Source organism: Paramormyrops kingsleyae, chromosome 2 (assembly GCF_048594095.1).
Source record: "Paramormyrops kingsleyae isolate MSU_618 chromosome 2, PKINGS_0.4, whole genome shotgun sequence".
Lineage (NCBI taxonomy): Eukaryota > Metazoa > Chordata > Actinopteri > Osteoglossiformes > Mormyridae > Paramormyrops > Paramormyrops kingsleyae.
In genome coordinates this window covers 9,812,761-9,835,561 of record NC_132798.1, presented here as the reverse complement: position 1 = coordinate 9,835,561, position 22,801 = coordinate 9,812,761, and the positions used below count along the sequence as shown (strand labels likewise).

General features: G+C 42.3%; 1 protein-coding gene across 8 annotated transcripts in view; it reads right to left on the bottom strand.

Moving 5' to 3' along the window:
* tjp2b (tight junction protein 2b (zona occludens 2)) overlaps nucleotides 1-22,801 on the bottom strand; it is a 69,013-nt gene that overhangs the window by 32,634 nt on the left and 13,578 nt on the right. For 2 of the 8 annotated variants that reach the window (XM_023803351.2, XM_072705183.1), the window contains exon 1: nucleotides 22,056-22,199. The exons of 1 other annotated variant lie outside the window; for it this stretch is intronic. In XM_023803351.2, coding sequence (XP_023659119.1) covers nucleotides 22,056-22,136 — 81 coding nt within the window. In that variant the 5' untranslated portion in view covers nucleotides 22,137-22,199. Of the gene's footprint in view, nucleotides 1-3,987; nucleotides 4,422-9,162; nucleotides 9,389-9,975; nucleotides 10,257-15,128; nucleotides 15,262-22,055; nucleotides 22,200-22,801 lie in introns of those variants that run through there. 5 more of the 8 variants (XM_023803355.2, XM_072705192.1, XM_023803352.2 and 2 more) reach the window with 5 other exon arrangements.

Genomic DNA, 22,801 nt, shown 5'->3' with positions numbered 1-22,801 from the left:
CCACTCACAGCATTCATACTTCCTGCAGGGGAGGTAATGGGACGAGGGAAACCGGGAATATAACCATCAAAATTACCAGCCTTAGATTCGCCGCCCCAGTGTGCTCCTGACACTTCTGCATTTATCCAGTCAAACACATTTTTGCATTATTTAAGAGCGTTAACCCATTGAAGGACATGGTAATATAACTCCAGATCATTAAATGAAGGTTTCCTCTTCAAAGAAAACATTTGTGAAGGCTACTGAGGAGAAAGACAATGGCAAACGTGACTCTCACCGATGACAATCCCTCTAGTGAGAGAGTCAGCAGTGACTTCACAGAGCGTCCAGAGCAGCCGAACACGGATAATTATCCTCACTCATATGTATTATCCACTAGATACTAGAAGGGCAGTTTAGATTAAGTTTCTCCCAAAATACAAATCCATAGTCCAGAATCTTCAAACTTTGCTACTTTCCAAAAAATGTACAAGATGATAGATAACATTTTGTCAATATGAAAAGACAGTTTCAAAAGATATAGAGCTGGGATTTAAGTAATGTCAAGGGAGCAGAATGTAGAAACGTATATCCCAGGTATTTTTATGCTATCTTAGAAAATTCCTTCCTCAATCTACAGAATGAGTTTAGAAGCATTCAAGTCCTTCATCACCAGTGAGGTCTACCTTGTCCTGTGTATGTATAAAAAAAGCAGTTACAAGTTTAAGTGCACCAAAAAAGCAGTTGAGAAAACCTTGCGATCCAGTCCAACCCAGAAACCGGAATGCAGGATATTCCGCACAGCCGAGCTGAGGTCACCACATCCAAGCCACTAACAGGGCAGCTGTCGGCCGATGACATTGACGGTGAGGTTTTTTTGGGGGGGTAATTCATTGATGGGGAGAGTCCATATCAGAGCTGCTCTTGATAAAGTGAGCTCTCGCCCTGCCAGATCAATGCCAGCCGCTGATGCGTGCCATGCGATGGCAGCCTTCCCAAGAGCGACGGACTGGTTTTTAAAGCCAGAACACGGGTAGGCATTGAGCTGGCTACCTTAACGCACCTGTCACAGCCGCTGCGTCAGCAGGACGTTTGAAGAATGTCCGGGGTAGCGTATGGGTACGCGATACAACACAGTCCCACTGGAATGGGTTTGTCAATTTACAAAAGGCAAAAAGATTCAATTCCAGTTAGATTTTTTTCTACATTCATACATTTAATATCATGTCTTATGTATCATGTATCATGTAGTATCACGTAGAAGATTGCCATACTGTTGTCTGAGGAAATCCTATCCCGTCCAGAATCACTTCCAGGCAATTTGCCTGCATTGGATAAAGACTGAGTTAGCACTGCAATTAAGCAGTGACTGAGAAGCACTGAAAATATAGGCTCACCACCCTCACCTCCATCAATAAACCCGACTACCTGGCATTAAGAATGCATACCTCCATCTGAAGCACTAGTCGATAAAAAGAATCCTGGTTTCAGAGGTTTCATCTTTCTTGGTATTTAATAAATTTCCCAAAACTGGAAAACCAAAAACGATGGTATCATTGTGTATGGCTGACAGGCCTGCAGATGCCCAGTGAGAGTACATTTTAATAAAGTAGGACAGTGAGTTTTCACTACATCATGTTTAGTGCATTACAATTTGTACTTAGGATCACGGGTGTAACCAGATCAACCAACCCAAAATAAACATCAGCAGAAGAAAACAAATCAGAGAAAGTCAAAACAAAATACATGCACACGCACACACACACACACACACACACACACACACACACACACACACACACTGTGGCACTATGTTCGTCCCCGTTAGTCAAATTTATTCGTACGAAAGGTTACTCTTAAACATAAGCCTTAGGGAAGCCTGTCAAAACTTGCTTTTCATGCATTTTAAAGATGTTAAAACACATTTCCACCAAATACAGGCAGTCTAAAAAATGAAGGACAGCAAGTCATTCAACTTCATTCTAATCAATTTTTCTGAATTTCTTGCCTGGAATCTCAGCCAAGTTTTCTGCCATGCTTTAATCAGAGGTGTACATTACTAAAGGTGCCATGTCCACTATGTTTTCCCATCCTTCTTTTCCACTTAACCAAAAACCCAGAGAGAATAAAGATGCCAAAAAACACATTTCATATACCGGTTTCCATGGCCAGAGCTAGAACTACATCAGGGATCCACAAAGAGAACAGAGACGGTAAAGAATACACATAACAAAAGAAACAAATCAGATTCTCTAGAAACATTTAAGAGGAGATACAAACAGGCATTAGGGCAGGAGGAGCTTGGTATCAGTTTGAGCTTCTGAAACAGGATATGTTGCTGCTGATGGCTCTGACCTCCTCAGAGGCAGACGGAGTCATTAAGAGATCGCTATTACACACATGCCATTCAGAACCATGCGGAAGACAATTGGCTATCAGCAGATCAGCTCTGCTCAGAATTACGACTTTCATCTGAACACTGAACAACATCCGTGTCAGAAGCAACTGCTTATCAGAGGTATCAGGACATCTAAAACCAAACAGACTATTACATGAAATCAGGGAGATGTCGGCCACACCCACACGCTACAGCATCTCCACTGGAATCGGATTTAAAAAAAAATCCCCCACACCCACACCAACGAAGAATAAAGATGTTCAAAGTGACAGCACTGTGACTGGTACATCAACACGGCCTAGTGATTATAAAAATAGATATTACTGAAAATATCTCCACACTTGTTTTGGCACCTTTATACTTTTATTTCTCAATCCATCCATCCATCCATCCTCCAGCTTATCCCTGTCAGGGTCACAGGGGGGTCTGAAGCCTATACCAGGCAGCATAGGACACAAGGTTGGGTACACCCTGCATGCCAGCCCATTACAGGTTACAGATGCACTCACATGGACAATCATACATAATGGACAATTTATCCTTTGGACTGCAGAAAGACAGGGGATTACCCAAAGGAAATCTGCATGACACGGCAAACTCAACACGCATAGGGTGGAGGACGATCTTTAACACCCAACCCCGAAGGAGTGAGGCAGTAGAGCACCAAAACTGAGCCAAAGTGTCACCAATAACATACTTTAAGCTTGTGAAGCCATAGAGGATGACGCCTATACACTCCTGCCTTCAGTGGTGCTTGTATTTCCCGTGACATAAAAATTCTGTCTTTGGCATGTATCCATCTGAGTTTCCCATCATTCAAGAGTCAAGTCTACCCTATCTTAACGGTATTCATTCAACATGGTCGCCACAGCCCGGTAATGTAAGTCCAATCCTCACCAAAGCATTAACAGCCATAAGGCAGTCAGCCAATCACAAACGCCGAGTCAAATGACTCATCTTTAAAGTTTAGCCTTAAAGACGACAAACCTGACTGCACAAGTTCCACGTCACAGTTGTTAAGGTCTCAACGCTCAGGTTTCTCTCCTCAGTGCCGAAAGGCATCTCACGAATAAACGCCTGCGTGACCCGGCTGAATACACTGGACCACAAATAGGAAAAACATACTGACAAGTTCTTTAGATATTTGTAACTTTTATGACGAATGATGTGTTAAAGCTAGTGGCCCATCTCACTGAAGAACTGCGCTTGATAAAAGCGTGTGAATCTCAGGCGAGTAAACATGAAGATACCACCAAGAAAGACTAACAAGCTGTCAAGTGCTCAACACAGTCATCCTTCATATTACCATTAGAACAATAAGGTCTAAATAATTAATAACATTCATTAACCATACGGACGGGGAATGTTCTAGGTTCTGAATCATCATTCACTTGTTATGACAAGTAAAAGAATATAAAACGCAGACACCCTCCTACAAGAACTACAGGCATCCAATAGGTTAAGAAACAGCACATTTCAGAAGCAGCACCTTCATCTTCACCTTCTGTTGAGACCAACATGCAGAAACGTCCTGAAGCACTGAGGGAGCGCCATTAAGAGGACCTGAAGCAGGTGACCGACAGCTGGCCAGGTGTGCGACCAGGGCTTACCTGTCTTCGGAATCTGACAGCCATTTTGTGCGCCCAGTGTAAAGAGCTGGAGAAGCATGTGAACAGCGGCTCTCAAAGCTCCCCGCTTGCTTGCTCAGGTGAAATCCACCCTGCGACCATCAAGTACAGCTCGCGCAAGACAAAAAAAAAGGAAAAAAGATTCAAGAGCAAAGACTTTCTCCCTCTCGAACGCCAAGCCTCCCAAAGTGTTTTGCAGATTGATGGAGGGAAACAAAAAGAACAGACAGAGGGACATAGGCTAGCCAGCACCACACCTGCTTAGAGCCCAGCCAGTCAGAGCTGCCCTCTCGATGCTGAAACATAATACAGCAGTCACCTGAGCCTTATTCCTTTACAACAGAGCTACGGACATCCGCTTTAACAGACATCTTCTCCATAAATAAACCTCTTCATTTTCTTTGTATTCCTCTGAATATCTATGAAAAGACTGCTTTTGAACAAGTGCCTAAACAGTATATTAATTTGTATTTTCTGAAGTCTTTTTAAAAAAAAAAAATAAAAAATTAAAAGGGCATGCTAACCAATTATAGTGACCATCATAAAATTAGTCACTCACTGCCAGGAAACACCTGATCTTGGTCACAAGGCGGGCGCTCAAAACACAGCACCAGCTTGCAAGTGAAAAACTTCAGGTCAAAAGAGGTCTGCTCTTGGAGACCATCACGCTGTCACGTGGCGATCAGGCTGACAAAAGCTGGGCACGGCAGAAGTTTGCAAACACAATTAAGCACCACTAGCTCGAGTGATCATGTTATTTCAGGAGGTCTGAGGACACAAACATGCTGCACATCAAAAAAAAAAAAAAAAAAAAAAAAAAAAAAAAAAAAAGTCCTCGTGTTGATAGGAATTTAAAACTCTACACCTGACAAATGCTCTTTGTTCTAAGTCCAGCTCCTCCTCTCGCCGTGCTTTCAAGCGGACAAACAAAGCACCTCTTTAGTCCTAACTGAGTTTGGTGTTGTCACTACAGCCTTGTTGGGATACTCATCTACCCAGCTGCACATCAGTAGGTTCTATTAGGCTGGGGGTGGCTGGTGAGTAAACATCGCAGTTCCCCATTTTAAGTCCTTGTAACATGGTACAGCACACCCTCACTTAGAATACTAAAAGCTCTCACTTCTGTGTGACATCAACACATACAAATATGCGCAGTTTAAACAAAAAATGTTCTTAGAAACATTTAAACCATAAGTGGCTTGTTGTTTCTAGGCAGAAATTAGGATCTCCATCCGGCTGAACTTTATTTCCTTGTTGTCAGAGGAAGTCATTTCCGGTTAAGCTAGGGAACAGATCTTCTTCCTCTCCACTTCTGCCCAATTAGCCAGAGCTTGTCCATACTCTTTCTTGTCAAACTTACTTTGTGTCCAGTGTTTTGTTTCCCTCTGATAAAGATTTTTTTAAAAGGCATGCTCCACTATCAAGCATGCAATCAGGCTTTAGGACCGTCCATTGTTCTTGTGGAGCTCTGGAGGAAGTTCCACACTAATTGTGTCAGGACAAACAATGTACTAGTGTTCATGCCATTTGAACCAGCTACAGACTCCACCCTCCACAATCAGAAATGTTATGCAACAATGGTTCCAGCTTCCCTTGTCAACCAACAGTACAAATATATATATTTTTTTCCCATGTTACCAAAATAGGTGCAAATCATCAATCATAAAAAGACGGTTAAGAAGAGCACAGTATCCTGCAGGTTTTACAGACTGATGAGAAAACACGGCCTTCCTTATCTTTTCTCATGAATCATGAAAAAGCCCTCGATACTTATGTCACCATACCAATTAGGCCAGTTCAATCGTTTCCCTGGTATTCATTAAAAAAAATCTTGCTTAACTCAACATAACCCAAGTCACATGCACATTTACAAAGAAATAAGGCACTATTTTCAGGTTTTGATATATTAACTTCGACATGATAATAATATCCTTTGTAATTAATTATAACTGCATAGAACAAATAAAAAGGACATATATACACCACAATAAATATAGATATTTTTAAATCACTTGGTTTTGCTTTTTCCAGATGGCAGCACATAGGAGTACTTGAGAGAAGCTGTCATGATGATGAGGGTGATAAACTTTGCACCTTCCCTCAACTAAAATCATATTTGTAAGTGGGTTCAAGCTAATGCTTCATTTGCAGAACTACAAGGCCACATAAAGACCATCTACCAAGTTTAGAAAAAAAATACTACAAAATAAGGCAGTTATTCACACACCTGTAAAGGGACAACACATAAAAAAGTTCTTTATCAGCGGATCTCTGAAAGTAATAGCTCACGGTCTACTGAAATGCACGAAAGAGTTATATTTTGGATTCCGTTAGCCAAGTGAACTGACAAGACTCATCCTGAGTACACTGGGAGGGGTTATTTATGAAGCAGCCCGTGCCCCAAGTTCTCCTGACATCTTCGTTTTAGTTTCTTTTATGTTCCATGCTCTTGACTCTCGTCTCCGCTTCCCTGTGGACCCAAGGGTGTGGTGACAAAAGCAACAGAAAGGAAGCTCCCTGCAAACCATCCTTTTCCTGCAATCTCTTCGGATGGGCCGTGTCGTATTAGTCATGTTCGCAGGGGGAAGAAAAGCAACAAACAAGACAAAAACTCGGGCCGCAGACTATAAGCGAGGCAGAGGCCCGCGGTCGTGGACGGTCCTGTCATCTCTCTGACATCCCTCTGGCATAAAGGTCATTCCGAATAACTGCTGAAATAGCAAATTCTAAGAAAATAAAAAATGGCTCTGGGGCTGATTTCCTAAATAAACAAGCAGAGTCTCTACGTCATTGATGTTCCTAAATAAACACATCAAGGCAAAATTTCTGTAGAGGTGGCATATCCCATCAGCATATCAGCTGTCATTCAGACAGATCCTGCGTTCCATCCTGCAAACACGCAGAGGCCATGTCTCTAGTTATATCGCCCTGGCAGCTCGCCATCAAGGCACATGCACAAAAATAGCTCCGGCTACTGTTGTTAGGGGAGATAAATGAAAAGGACGATATTACTGTTGTCATGGAGAAGGCTAGCTTTACAGGGGAAATGCGCATGCAGGACATTTCAGCAGTGGAAGTATTTCACTACAACATCCAACGTGTTGAGTATCTCAAGCATTTTTACAGGCATAGTCGCCATAAAGAGTATTCAACACTCTGGAATGAAAATTTGGTTATTCAAATATTTCAGCATTACTACCACATAAAAGACTTGATATTCAAAGCTAGAACAATCACTTCCCTATATTCCTGCAACACCTTTTTTTAAGTTTACCGTCACATCACCGTAACTTTACAGCAGTAATGGCTACAGAGCAGGAAACAGGTAAAACACTATAGGTTTATGTTACCCAGTGATGAAAGTAAGAAGTATAAAATTAAGGTCCGCAAATGCAGCAATCTGGTCTGACTATATCAACCATAACCCCTTTAAAAAGTATGTTATCTGTGGGGCGGGGACGTAAATTAAAGAGCTTCTTTCTGGTTTGGCTGGGACTTCATAACTTGCTTTCAACATCCCAGATAAGGCACTAAAAACCATGGAAGTGTTTCTGTGGAGCAGGATGTAATTAAAGATGAGTGCACCACCCACTCTGAGTACCTGGCATTTCTACACCACTAGACTCACATACTGGTTGGAAAATTATGTCAGCGAATAAGAATCCCCCGCTCTTCATGGAGTCCATACGTCACAAGCCAGCTGGCACAAACTGCTTAAAGCCCTAACTCAATGTCAAAGTCTGCACATTCTCCATTATTTCCAGTAAAAGTCCAGCTCACAATGTTTAGAGATGAAAGAATGAGTCACAAGTGAGAAATGAGGGCTGAACTTCAGCCCTGTATCAGCCATGCAAACAAGGCGCTACACCCAAACTTCATGCACACCTGCCCCTGAACATCTCTTAGCACTTCTGAACACATTCTGACAGAAGCTTTAGCCTTTAGGTTATTTTTTTAGATTTCTTTATTTAACTGTCCTCTCCCTAACACTGATGACTTTACTCTCAGGTTCTTCTGAAATTATGGTTTTTCTTTTTCATAATTTTTCATGTGCCGAAATTTCCTAGTAGCCGGATCATAAAATATTTCTAACAAAGCAACAAACGCAGCAGTAAATCAAGTCTTTGATACAAGAAATAATAATAATAATAACAATAATAATAATAATAGTAAAGACAGGACTGAACAGTGAGTACATTAGACTGAGCCATGACAACCAATCCTATCATTACAGACCAACAACCTCCAAAAACATCTTCTGGAGAAGCACCTGCTTCAGCTTGAGCCAGATATCAAAGTAACAGGGGTTGGGTGGGGGTGTCACACTTATTTGCCATCTTTTTAAGGGCAAAACTAAATTTAATTATGCAGTGCAAAGAAGCAACTACATTCTCTCTCTCATATTATACCATATATGTAAACCCTTAAACATAGAATCCTATGCATTCAGTATAATCAGTTATAATACAAGTTGTAAGGAAGAAAAGCAGCGTGACACAGAGCATTACAGGAAATACTGAACAGAAGAGGTCACAGCCCATAGAATAATCAGTGGGCATCCAAAAGCCTTGTGAGAATTCATCCAATGAGTTTAAATTTTAACCTGAGGGAAGCTCTCCATTCAAAAGACAACATTTACAAATCCCATGGTCGAAACTCCAGCTGCACAAACAAGCTAACACAAAAAAACTACATTTCTTTAGCATGTCTCCCCTCAAATGCTTGAGCACTGAGAACTGGTGACAGAATTATGAGGTCGTATTGCTGTGCAGCCATAATTTACCATTCCGTCGTGTGCCCATTTTTGTCTTGGCCCTAACACTCAATATGATAAAACAGATTAATCTGCTAACCAACCCCAAACCAGCTGGTACAAGCCAGAGATGAACTTTCTTTGCCTCAGTATTACAAGTACAGCTTCACACTGGTACAACAGTTCCAGGGGTGCATACACTGTCACGTGTTCCTATTAGAAAGGCATACTTAAAAAAAAATCTTTGAACAATCGAGAAAGTTTTAAACCGCACTTCACCAGGTCAACTAAGCTGCTACTATTGTGGCATCTGCCAACAAACACCATATCCCAGTTCCTTACAACGGGTGTTCATTCGAAAATTAGCTCACAGTACCAAGAGTTCAGGAGACCTGAAGTTGTACCTTTATCGCACATAAGAGGCTCCCAGTAAAAATACTTCCATGCGACATAACTGGAATTCGACACTTGTAAAACGCTCGCCATTAATTTAATTCGGGATTTCGAAAACTAGTCCAACCCCATTCTATCGAAATGAGAAAGCGCCTTAATGACTCATTTTTACTAGAAATCTACTGCTCTTTCAAGGTAATGAGCCCCAAACTTGCATAGAAAGAGTTCTCCTCCACAGACCTCCGGATTTAAGAACAGCGGTTGCTTAGTTACTTAGGTATGCCTGACTCACGGGAGGAGGTGGCATTAGTCATTTTTTTTATTATAAATACTCACGATTTCCATAAACATCAATATAATATGATTTCAGCATAGTTACGGTCATACTCAGTGACAGAACTAGACGAGAAATGCTTACAGAAGTGCATCATTGCAACAAGTAAAGTCTGTACCACACTAAAATAAAAGAGGCCAAAGACATTAGGAATTTAAAATACTACCCGAATATCTTGTTTTCTATAAGTTTTCGTAAACACGTAATAAAGTCAAGGACATCATATAAAAAATCACGACGTCAGAACACCATGAAAGAAACATTTACGGTGCCATTTTAAACTGGATGAGAAGAACTGGGAGGAAAACTCAACAGGTGAACTGCGGTGCCCGAGTTCGCGATCGCAACCCCGTCATAGTTCTTCGTTCCTTTACAACTTTTTAATTTAGTGTTATGTTCATTAATGTACTGATGAAAATAAAATGACAAGATCCGAACAGTTTTTAAAAAAATAAACTAGCGTATACGGTATATAGAGCTAGCTACTTACACCACCGTGCTCATTTCTGCCGGGGTAAATCACTCTCCCCCCTTTTACTGGCATCTTCTTTCTTTAAACTTGCTTTACAAAGTTACGGATATTTCTGTACACTTCGTTAACCGCAAACAAAGCAGCTGAGCTCTATAATGTGACTGATCTTCTTTTGGGCTTTTCAGGGGCTAACGAAAAGCATGGCTCTTGACAGCGGTACTTCTTCCACTCTTAAGCTTCACGTACATCGGCTTCTTTAGAACAATCCCAACGGATTCTAAATAGCCTGAAACATTTTTGCAGGAAAAAAATTCAATCGACCCAACCTACTTTAAGAATGTACCAACATCGGGCGGGGGGCGAGCTGTCTTCATTATTTCAAGGATAATAAATATTACGCTCCACTATCGTTTTACTTTTGTTTTATTATCCATAAATAACATTGATTTAAAAAATGTTACTTTATGCCCCCCGATAAGATGCCTCAATAGACATGAATTTTTCAGTCTTCTTAGCGCTCCCTTCAAAATATTGGATTCCTCCAAGTTGGTTACATTGATTTAACTGTTATCTGAAAGTTCCAAAGCAAACAATTGTGATGTTTGTTTATGTGGACATTGCGGTCATTGTTTTGATCTTTCCGTTTCTGAAGTGTCGTATACATCTCGGACATAATGAGAAAAGTATGTGGCTACTTCTCTAACGGCAAGAGTGTTTACAATGAGTGGTCGCCGCTGGAGTTGTACGTGTTTTGCGATGACCTATAGTGTTTACAGTGAGTTTCGCACGCAGTTAATTGCGGAGAGTGTACATCGTAGCATACGGTATATAGTAAAATAAACTGAAGCAAAAAAAAAAAACCTCGAGGTATTTTTCAGAATGCGTGTCTAAATATGGAAAATATGCAAGGAAATGAACAGAAGGTCAAATGAAGCTGAACTTCAATCCCCAGGCAGATTTGAGAAGTTTGAGTTTGTAGTGTACATTTTTGTTTACTAAACCGATTAAGTATTCCTTTTATTTCCTATGATGTGAATTTCATATAATGTGACAAGAGCCCTATATTTAATAGATGCATGGTACTCTTTTCTTAAATTCAAGTGAATAATACTCATGAATTCTTTGTGTACGGAGTCAATACAGGCCGGGCACAAAACGACCAGACATTTGCTCACTGCCATCACAAGTACAATGCCTTATTATCTTTCCCTGTCCACCCCCACCCCACACATGTAGAGTAGAAAATGAGCAATACTGAACTTCTGTTCCAGCTACACATAAGGTCACTATGAGAGGCAGTGCTATAACTGTGATGGGCAAGCAGTGTGTGTGTGTGCGCTTTCTTTTTTCTTTGAGGGGGGGTTGTATTTATTATATTGTGGAGACCAAATGCTACCACAATGTAGTCATATCTATTACATTTTTAGCTTGTCTGGACATTTGTCACAGTATAAGCCTCAGTTTTCTAAAAATCTGGGATTGCTATCAAAAACTAAAATAGCAAAAAGGCTTATTTATGGTTAAGGTTATGGCTGGGTAAGGGTCAGGGTTACCATAGTTAGGATTTGGGTTATGTCCACAGAAATTAATGGAGAGTCCCCACAATGACACTGTGCGTGTGTGTGTGTACCTTTTGTTTTTAATCAGCCTGGACTGTATGTTGGCCACACATTCACATCCCCCAACCCCTGGCCCCTGCATCTCATCCAGCTTGTGAAGATATAGGTTTAACTGCGCACTGCAACGGCGTATATGCCAATACATACTTAGACGGTGCACCGGAATATTTGTCAGCGATGCTCACTGAGTGAGTGTGTGTGGGGATGGGTGTGACTATGCGGCTGGGACTCAGCACTGGTATGCGATGTTATTCCTATTTTTGTTCATCAAATCTGGCAGCAGAGGTGTTGTGTGTGCTGACAGAGCTTGAGAAGACTCATTGAATTAAACACCTAAACTGAATTTTTATATTAAGATGCATGGTGTGAAACACTGCAATCTCTGCAACTGGATTAAAACACATTAGTGCAGTAATATTAAGATGCCACATTGTCATCACTGAATTATTTATTCAGCGCTTTTGATTCCTATGGTGTAGTGAAAGAAAAGGAACCATTTGTAATAGTGTAGGAATTCATACAATGAATGTAAAGAGTCACAAAGATCAGTCCTGAGAAATCCAGCATGTCTCCTGTTTGGTTTGCTTCATGGAAGGCCATTTGGGAATTTTCAGGGTGTTGGTGTGTCAAACTCACTAATTAAAGAAGAGGAACGTAAAGTAGGGTGGAAATCCCCCCCCAGGGATAAAAGTGTTGATTTCTGGCATCAGTCAACATTCTGGCCCGTCCTTCATGTCATCTGAAGGGTAAGGAGAGAAAAAATCTCCAATAATCTAAGACAACACCTCAGCGTTTTCTAGGATTTAAGGTGAAAGGTGATGGGGGTGGGGGTAACAGACAGCGACAAAGGAGGAGATGGCATGAGAGGGAGATGAAGAAATGGATGGACAGATTATATAGCAGATCGAGGAGAACAATCTACTATAAAAGCTTCAGATCAACATCCATTTTTCTGCTATGGTTGTCTGAGCTGTAATTGTTCTCATATTCAGTAAACATGTTTTTCATAACTCTGCCTGTTATTAAGGGATGCTTATCTGTGCACATTCGTTTTGGGTGATCAATCAGTCACCAAAATAAATGAACAAACAAACAAACAAACAAACATGTAATGGAATTTGCCAGTACTGCATTTGAAATATGCATTCCAAGGAAGGGAGATGGGAACACCATCTGAATGGGATGAATTAATGATGTTTTGAAAAATGTGAGAAGCATGTGAAGCCAAAGCTGAGTTTTCTATAACATTTTCCCACAATAGGATTTGTGATGTAAATAAACAATATGCACATATCTTGGAGTATTTTCAGAAGGCATAATTTGGCCAAGAGATGACAAACGTTAATATCGTACAAGTTTCTCCAGCTAGAAATTTTAATGGAAAAAAAAACATTTTGATAACTAGGTGAAAAGCAGTTTAGTCAGACTATTAGAAGAATCTGATTAAAACAAAGTCTTGAAATATTGGGCATTGTTGAGTTGCAAATAAGTCAAAGGTGCAACAGTGAATTTACTGAGAACACACACTTCTCCAGAGGGGGGAAAACTATATGTAAGCAATAAATATTACTGTAGCTTGCATACATTATGTAAATAAATAGTGACCTCAAACAAAGTTCATTTTCATTTTTGTCTGCATCATGGACAATATAGTGAATCCTACATCATTCACTCCCATATCAGGTGGACTTTTCTGCTTGCTGGTAGTAAAGTTGAAAGGTCCTTTAGATGCCTTCCAAATCAGCAGGTAGAGAGCATGTGCTCCAGGTTGCCGTAGTGGGGCACTGCCCCCAAGTGTTCACCCTTGATAATTATATTCTGCATGAACAGCATGCGGTGGCATGGAGGACAAGAATGTCAGCATACAAACAGCTCTAATCAAAGAGCCTTCCAAATTTACCGATGTTCTTGTGCAACTTAGAAAACGAAGATCTGTTACACTAAATATAGTCTTTAACTTCATCTCTGTCCTTGAGATATGGATATAAGATGGGGGTTTTTATGCAGTCGCAATTTTGTTGTAACTGTTGCATTATAATGTGTAACCAGGAACATGCATTAGTGTATTCGGTGTGACGAATCATAATCTTGATACAAATGCTATTTTGTCCATATTCTTATGGAAATAAAGGTTATAGTCTTTGATCTCATTATTATATCGTTCCATGCAAAGTTATCTTTGATGCAGATTTAATTAAAAAGGTGTGCAATAACTAAGACTCGAGTAATATCCTAAATGAACAGTATGTTTAATTGAACAAATCTGAACAATTTTCAAATAACTATGCTTAAATTCACATAACTAGTGTTCAAGTGCATCCATCTAGGAGAAATGTCATCCTGGACCAGAGTTTCAAAACAGACCTAAATAAACAAATTTAACTACTAGAGTCTTGGATAGTTCAGTCAATTTAATACAGTAATTTTTGTACTCTAATCATAACTGATTTACTAGAATGATTAATTCTTGTGTTAGTTTATTTAATAATGTATAATATGGTACAATGTGAATCCGATCAACTAGAAAGGTGGCATTTCCCCAAAGATATGAAATGGTAGTGTTAATTACAATGTGACAATAACGGACTACAGGTACAGAAGAATCAAGGATGCCAGGAGTGACATTTTCTTTCTCTACAGGACACAGAGTGAAGGTTCGGCTCAAACCTCCCTCCCTGACGCAGTAAAACCGAGCGAGTCATAGAGGAGACTGATGAAGGTCACGCTGGTAAGCTCCTACGTACAGCCTCTGCAGGGCTGTTGCATAAATCAAGCCCGTAGATCTGCAGGCTCAAGCAGCCAGAAGCGTCAGCTTGCAAGTAAAATACATCTTCCTAAGGGTACGGGGGGGGGGGGGGGGGGGTCTGAGGGCAGGATTCCACTGACAGGAAGGTGTGGCTGGGGATCCCCACATGGGACGATAATCCCCAAGAGTGAATGAGTGACACACAGCACAGCCATCTGGCCACAGCTCTCAGAGTCCGCAAAGACTTCCAGAACATTCCAAAAAAGGGCAGGATTTTTTTTGGAAATTCAAAACTATGCCAGATATCGTCATGATTATGATTAGGGAAGTTACGAAGAAAATCACTGACTGTGCACATTTTCCCTTTGACCTCAAAACAGCCCATACCAATGAAGCTGAGAATCAACATACTCACAGACATTTTCTGTATGTCTTAAGAAAATATTTTTACGGGATCATCATACAGATAATCTGCACAGTAATCACAAATGCTGGTTTTATATGAAGACAAAAAAAAAAAACAAAAATGAATGAAAACTTAGACATCATAGTGACAAAATGCCAGTAAGTGACTTTCAATTTGAAAAACTGCTGCAGTTTTATTACGGCCTACTTTATGGATCTTTTCACAGCTTTCAAACACACCAAAATGAAGAGCTTTCAAATTAACAAAAAGTTAAACACAGTATATTACACCTTCTTTGGGGAAATCCATTCATTTCTACATCCCCAGTGTCAGCATGGTCCTCTAAAGGAACCAAATATCAATCCAGCGAAAAAGGAGAATGAAAACAAAAGAAAAATACCTGCTGAAGCTTTGAAAAACTGGACACAGACAGTCGTCTCGTTTCTGAAAGGGACCTGTACTGCACTCCGGTATCCCAGTAAAATGTGTCCCAGGAGGTGCTGGCAAGGGACAAGTCTGTGGCACACTGGTCCCTACAATGAAATTAGCGTAATTAGCCAACAGGCATTAACACTGCGGTTAGGGAAAACAGCCAACACACATTAACCTGAGGAATGTGGACAAAATCACAAGGAACTGTGACAACCTCACACTACTGACCACCCATCCGGGGTGAGCGCGGACAGCATTATTATGCTAAGCACCCCAACATACAGAACGTATGAACGCATTAAGCAACTTGAGGGAACTCAAGAAAAATCAGACAATCAAATCAGGTGACAAAAATGGGGTTGTACCAAAATGATTTGCAACTGTAACTGCTCACTAAGATGCTTACGCCAAATATTCAATCCAGGGCACAGAGTACTTTTTGCAAGCGAAGCACTGGCAAAGATGAAGTCCAGCTAAATTTTTATTTTGTTCACAGTGTTTGAAACCTACAACAAAATGTTATGACTAATAATAATGTGAAAATGAAATGAATACACTAGTATTTTGTTTCCTGGTATCTGGTTCACAGTGTATGACTGACAGGCACATACAATCCCCACTGCAGAACCTCAAATTTAGAGGAAATACAGTATTAAATACAGAAAAGGGTTGCAATAACTCATGCATATTTTACTCTCTTTAAACTTCCCTGTGACCTGATGCCATTAGAGTCTGACATTTCATGGGGGAAAAAAAAAAGTGTGAGAGTCTGTTCAACATGCAGGTACAGTGATGCATTCTCCTTAGGATGGGCAGGGCATCACACTGAGATAATACGATTTAAGGCAATATTATTTTTATAGAAGTTCTCCTTTACATTTGGCAAAGACGTGGCTAAGGTCAGAGAAACTCATATGGAGCTTCAGATTAATTCAAAACCTAAATGCACCAACTGAAAAACATGAATATTTTTGTATTGCGAAATGGGGACACCATAGGAACGATGTAGAGATTAATGTTGCTTCTCCATGTTTTTTTTAGTATATAGTACGGAATAACTTTGACTGCATGTAGGATAGTGGAACAAGAACTTGTAAGCTGACAGAGGCCCTTAAGCAGAACCACTCCAATAAAACATCCAGCTATATAAACGCATAGCAGATAAAAGCGTCAGCTGAATTACTGACAAGCAGCCATCCATCCATCTGTCCACTACAGGTTCATGGTTCTAAAGGTTCTAAAGGTTCTAAACCTTTCCCGCAAAGCAAGGGACACAACGCCGAAGACACCATGGATGGGATGTCAGTCTCTCACACACGCCGTCTCACAAATGCACACACTGACATACACACTGACACACACTATGAGCCATTTAGTCACACCGATGCGTGTCTTTCGACTGTGGGGCGGGGGGACGAGTACATGAAAGAAACCCAAGGACATGAGGATAATTCATAAACCGCACACACAGAGCTAGGAACAGGAAACATCTGAATGAAATTACGCTACGAAATAAAATTTACTTATATACTGCCTTGTGTAGGGCCACTGAAAGTCAGATGTACTCCTAAAAATTAGCAGTTTGTTTGCCAATATGTCAATTCAAGTCTGTACTGTATAACCTTTTCAGTTGTACTATATTGTCATTACATTCATGATTATCATTTGTCTTTAACTGCTCATTCTGTGCTCCATATTTTTAATTAAAAGTAATAAAAAAGAATGAATAAAACCAATTTGACCAGGAACTTGAATAAAACACATGATTATGAAACCCAAGGGGTCTAGCCAGCACAATCTGGAGGGATGATGTCCGAGGGCAGGGCGGGTCACGTGTGGGGAAAAAATAAATAAATAAACAAACACTTCCTCAGGGGACACCGTCTTGCCACAAGGACAAAAGATACTTCCATCCCCCAAATAAATGACGCCAGGAATGCCGCGTCCATCTTACAACACCTCGGGGCCCAGCTGCAATCAGCGCATTTCAATCCAATTCTAGCTCCTGTCGTTTAATCAGCTTCTCGCAGGGAGGAAAGGAAAGCGCAGTAAAAACAGAGCAGACTTGCATCAGGAGTGCTAAGAGTGCCACAAAGGAACTGCGGAACACACGCAGGGATTAATGCCGGAGACGTATCGAACGTGACAGAAGCCGGCAAGCGGCCCGGTTCCGGGGGTAAACCAAGGAAAGTGATCTGTGTGTGGTAAGGGACAGCTACGAACAAAAATGGGGAACAAACAAAGAGACACACAGCCCTAAACAGTGCTAAACGACAGTATGTTTGAAGGGGATGCACCCACCCACTGTCAGAATGAGCTTGGGATTGAGGATTGAGCACAGAGAGGCTGGGGCTTGGCTAAGAGCCCTGTGAAAGCTGAGCTTGTGCTGGAAAAACTATCCATCCGACAGGCTATCAGAAAACGAAACACAAACACAAACACACACACAAAACCAGGCAGTGCCTGCCTGCTAATTTTGCTTGCATGTGTCTATGTGTGTGTGTGTGTGTGTCAGTCCATGTGAGTCCAAAGTTATATTTCGGCATCTGTGCCTACATGAGCGATGCGTCCTCCTCAGACTGTCATGGGCTAAAGCGCAAAGCAGACGGTGTCAGATATGACACCTAAATACAGGAGGGCGGTGGGTGGAAAATAGAAGCTGCATCCGAAATTCCTCTGAGCAGCTAGAGAAAGAGGAGCTGGACGCCGACTCCAAGGCAGCTCGTTAACGGGCAAGGCGGGGAAGCACCTGGGAACGATGACACAGACACCTGCTCCAATGCCGCTTCGTCAAAAAGTACATTTATCTGTAAATATGCATGCGCTCCTCTTTTTTGTGCATTCTACAAAATACACTCACATTTTTTACTACCCCCCCCCCCCACAGAAAAGGGGAAATTGGGGGGGGGGGGGGGCACACTGAAAAGAACCCTCATTAAACCTTTATGTCACCAGTGACATTTAGACTCGGCAGAATCCAGCAAAAGGCAAGCAAAGGTCCAGTAAGGTCCAGGTAGGCGGCGCCAGCCCACGGGGTCGATCAAGGTCGAACGCGTCGCCATGATTATGGATACGAGGGATGGCGGAAACATGCTGAGCAAGCCAAACATCCACCTCAGACCCACTGCGGCCCACCAGCTGTGGCCAGCGAGGATTTATGAATACTGAAACTGGGTGCGATCGGGGCCTCTGCACGCTCGCCACGTATACAGCCATTCCCCGCAGGTGCGGTGACATGGGCGCTCAGTGCCGTGGAGGGAGGAAGTTAAGAGCGAGTGCCGTTGCAGCATTAAACTGCGCAGCTGCAACTATGAGTAACCCCTAATTGGCCCACTTTACCAGACATCATCCTGCTTTACTCTGCATATCTGCAGGTAAAGATTTAAACTTAAAGCAATATTTACTTATTTAAAGACAGGAATTAAATGGGCGCTCCGTTACCGTTAATTATACAGGTTTTATTATTATCTTTAGGTAGCCCTAAAGAACGGGAGGAATCCTTCTTAAAAACAGGGGGGTTGTGCAGGCGAGCATGTGCTCCAGGGCTGCCTCCCATAGGACACTGTTAAAGGGACACAGACAGATTTCTGTGCCCGCCTGAACCGGGGGCTCTCTCGTGGAGAGATCCATCTGCTTCTGCTTAATTAACACTGCTGCACGAGTCTGAGGTGCACGCAGTGGGGGGGGGAGAGAGAGTGGGGGGGGGGGGGGGGAGGGGGAGAGTGGGGGGGGCGGGGAGAGCAGATATAATGCAATTAATGGAATCATGGAATATATGAATGCTATGAATATAGCATTATCGCTTCTTAAACCTCAGCTGCTATAGTGGGCTCTGTTTGTTAAGCCTCGACAAAGGCACAGGTGCTGGGGATTGACGTCGATTCAGGATGCACATCGGCGTGGGGTGAAGGGAGGTGGAGGTTAGGCCAAGACACGGGGAGCGGGAGCCAGGGCCCGAGAATGACAGAGGGGAGACAGAATTAACCTTCCCTCACCTGTCCGGTGGAGCCCCAATGAAATCTCACTTCATTTTCACCCGCTTTCATTTTAGCAAATGTTTGGCAAATGGGGGAGGGCGAGCAATGGTGATACTTTCCTCCATATTCGTTACACACAAAGGCTGCATTCAGAGATCTCACAGAAAATTGAATCTTTACAGCAAATAAGAATCAAACAGCACTATTTGTCATGATGTACTGTATACATGCTTAAATTAGTATATGATGAATTAATTGTGGTAATTTCTAGACAAAGGAGCTTCATTCTTTGATTACAAACCTGACTACGTTTTCATATTTAACAAATTTAGTTCAGGCTCTCCAATTTACAAACAAAAATAGTGTTGGTTTTGACACAAATGTGTTTTCCTTTGTGTCACCCTACTTTTACAATAAAACACGACAAACATTACCTTGAAGTGGTATTTCAGGAAATAACCCCCCCCCCCCCCACACACACACACACACACACACACACATACAGATGTCCGAAAAGCATAAATCATATGCCTTCACTTACACACCCACCTACACATTCGCACCAAGTGCTGACAGATTACTCATTCTACCAGGTACATGTTAAACCATCCATCCATCCATCTTCTAAATGGTTATCCTGGTCTGGGCCGAGGGTATATGTCAAACCACCAATCTTAATCTGTCCCCCTAACTAAAAAAACTAAAATATACATCATATGCTGGTACAGAAAGTGAGCTAAATTGCAGAATAAATGGATGCCCAGCTATCCGTAATAGAATGCTTAGGCTCAGCTAGCTCCTCTCTCCAAACAGCCTATATATAGACCTGCTCCATACCATATTATTTATAATTTGCTCCCATCAACTGATTCACAGGAGGCTGTCGTCTTATTGTGCTTGAAGGCGAGATGTGTTAAGTTCTGAAGTTGCTCAGAGAGCTTCCCTGTGCAAAACTCGTAACACGGGTGCTTTGGGAATGCATGGTATATAGATTTCACTTAAAACGCGGGCCGCTTCAATTAATTCCAATGCCGAGTGGAATCTCAGTCAATCTCATATGAGGATACATTATTTAAATGCTCTTCAATTTCTCAGTAATAGGAAAGAGAAGTGCTAAAGGTTAACAATTAATGCTTAAAATGCCTGTCACGCACACTTTATTGCAATTCTAATTATTTCAGTACCATTAGGAATCGCACATTTTCACACGCACGCCCTCTCAGAAGCTGGGTGGTTCCTGAGAAATAAGCACCGATGCAGTGCTGCCCATCTTCAGAGTCTCCGTGCCCGTATTTAGGTGTCAAGCTGTTAAGGGAAATGTCCAAATTGGAGGGTGACGCCAGAAAAACTGTGAGACAGCTGGGAGGAACTGGAAATGGCACATTGACAGAGCGAGGTGTCCATCTAGTAAATCCTCTCTGAATTTACAGGAGGAGCTGTTTGACCTTTACTCACACATATACTGCTAAAATGAACATAGGTGGAAAAACAGCCCATCGGTGCCATCAAGCTGCCGCAGATTCTCAGAACTCATATCCCTAGTTGCTCCCCTGAGCCACATTTCACCGTTTTAAAAAAACGTAAAAATCACATTTTCTCCACAGACGTGAGTTTACGTGTTATTGTATCTGTTTTTATCTATGTTTCATCTTTCCCAAAAGCTGACCTGGCCAGACGACAACCCACTGCTGTCAGACTTTACAGGGTTTATCTAGGACATCGATCCATGCGTCCAAATCGCTCGATCGATAGGCGAACATTCATCTTCAGAACAAGGTTTATGGCGTGTAAGGAGCTGCCTGATTGGAACAAGAAATACAACCACCGCCCCCCCCCCCCCCCCACCCCCCGATAGCAGATTCCCATGCAGGTCAGCCGTCGTGGCTCCACATTCTGCTGAATGGACAGAACACACATTACTCTCTCGTCCCCACAGAGACATATAGGAGCTGTGTGTGACACAGAAATGTTATAATCACTGTTGCAATAAGCATGTGCGAGATCACAGTCCAGAGACGCATGGACAGCTTATGAATTACGCCGTAGATAAAACTGCTGAACTGCTGCTTCAATAATGTATCACTTCCCTGACTTTTTTTTTTTTTTTTTAATATCACCGGTGAGTACACAGCGCAGATCCATCCAGGGTTATTGCCACACAGGCCGTCCTGACACAGTATTTGTCAATGCCGGCATTTTGCATCTAAGGTCAAAGGAAGACAGCAAGCTGAGGCAGAGAGCCGCAAACAAACCACCTACAGACCACTCCCTGCCGGACCCAACACACTTCTGGTGACCGAGCTCACGGTCAGTCCGACAGAAGGTAACAGCCGGACATAGTTAATGACGGCTACCACACACTTGCCTTTCAAAGAGGTTAAAAATCAACCAGCTCAATATGAAAAGTCTTCCAATATTAACTGGCACCCCTCCGCTCACATTTCTTTGCGACTGTCTTTTTTGCATTTGGAGAACGGCACAAATACTTTCACTAACTCCGTCACTGTCACCAGTGTCCTCTTTTATCCCTCTTTTAAATCTCTACTACCATGTGACGTGCGCGCACACACACACACACACACACAGACTCCACACACACATACACACACACACACACATACACCAACACAGTCAGACACGAGCCAAGCCAGGCTGCTGCAATCCAGCACACACAGCCAGGAGCGCTGAAGCTCTCTCACACGCACACACACGCTAACACATTTCAGAGTGCACAGCACGGAGCACAAAAAGGAAACACACACATAACACAAAGGACAGAGAAGACGAATGATATAAAAGCATGGACAGCATATATCAAAGCCAGACAGAAAAACACCACACTACAATCTAACTAAGCTAACTACCACCCTTTTCTGACTTAAGTTGTTCTCCTCTTCCACACCAAAGGATGAGTCTACCTTTCCCTCCGCCCAGCAAAAGCATATGTTGCTGGAGGTCTCGAGTATATCCGAAATGAAAGAAGAGATTCCCAGACGCATGGTGGCTGGACTGGAAGGGCAATCGCGACTGATGAGAAAGCTGGAGAAGAAAGAGGCGTGGACTCCTCGGCTGTCAGAGCGGACTGCTTGGGCGGACCGAAGGGAGCCCGCTGTGGATGCTGCTGACGCTGTTACCGCTGCTGCCGCTAGCGCCGCCGCCGCTGCAGGACCAGCGCGATGTGCCGTGCTTCTGGCGCACGCTGACTAAGACAACAGGTGCAGCCCGCGAGCGAGCGAGCGAGCGAGAGCACGCGTCCCCCTCCCCGCTCCCACGCGCACGCACGGGAGAGGCAGCGCCGCGGGGACACGAGCCACGAGCCGAACGACATCCGCGGAAACCGCTGCTGTCCTTTACAGAAACTCTTTTCGAATCTATAAACTATCAGTGAAAAACACTGCTTTAATCTTTTTTTTTTTTTTAGGCAGGGGGAGTACAAGTATTTTTGAAGGGTATAAGCATTACCCATCTTTCTCTACAGCAGTGGTGCTTGTCAAAAATACACATGCACCCAGAATGCATCTTGGATGAGTGACGATGGAGAGCAGTAAGCTGGTAATATTTCAGCAAGACCTTTATCTTAGTCTTAGAAACAGGAAAGTGAAAAAAAGCATCCCTAATTCCCCATGGTTCCTTCATTCCTTCCTGTGCTGTGTGCCTCCTGTCG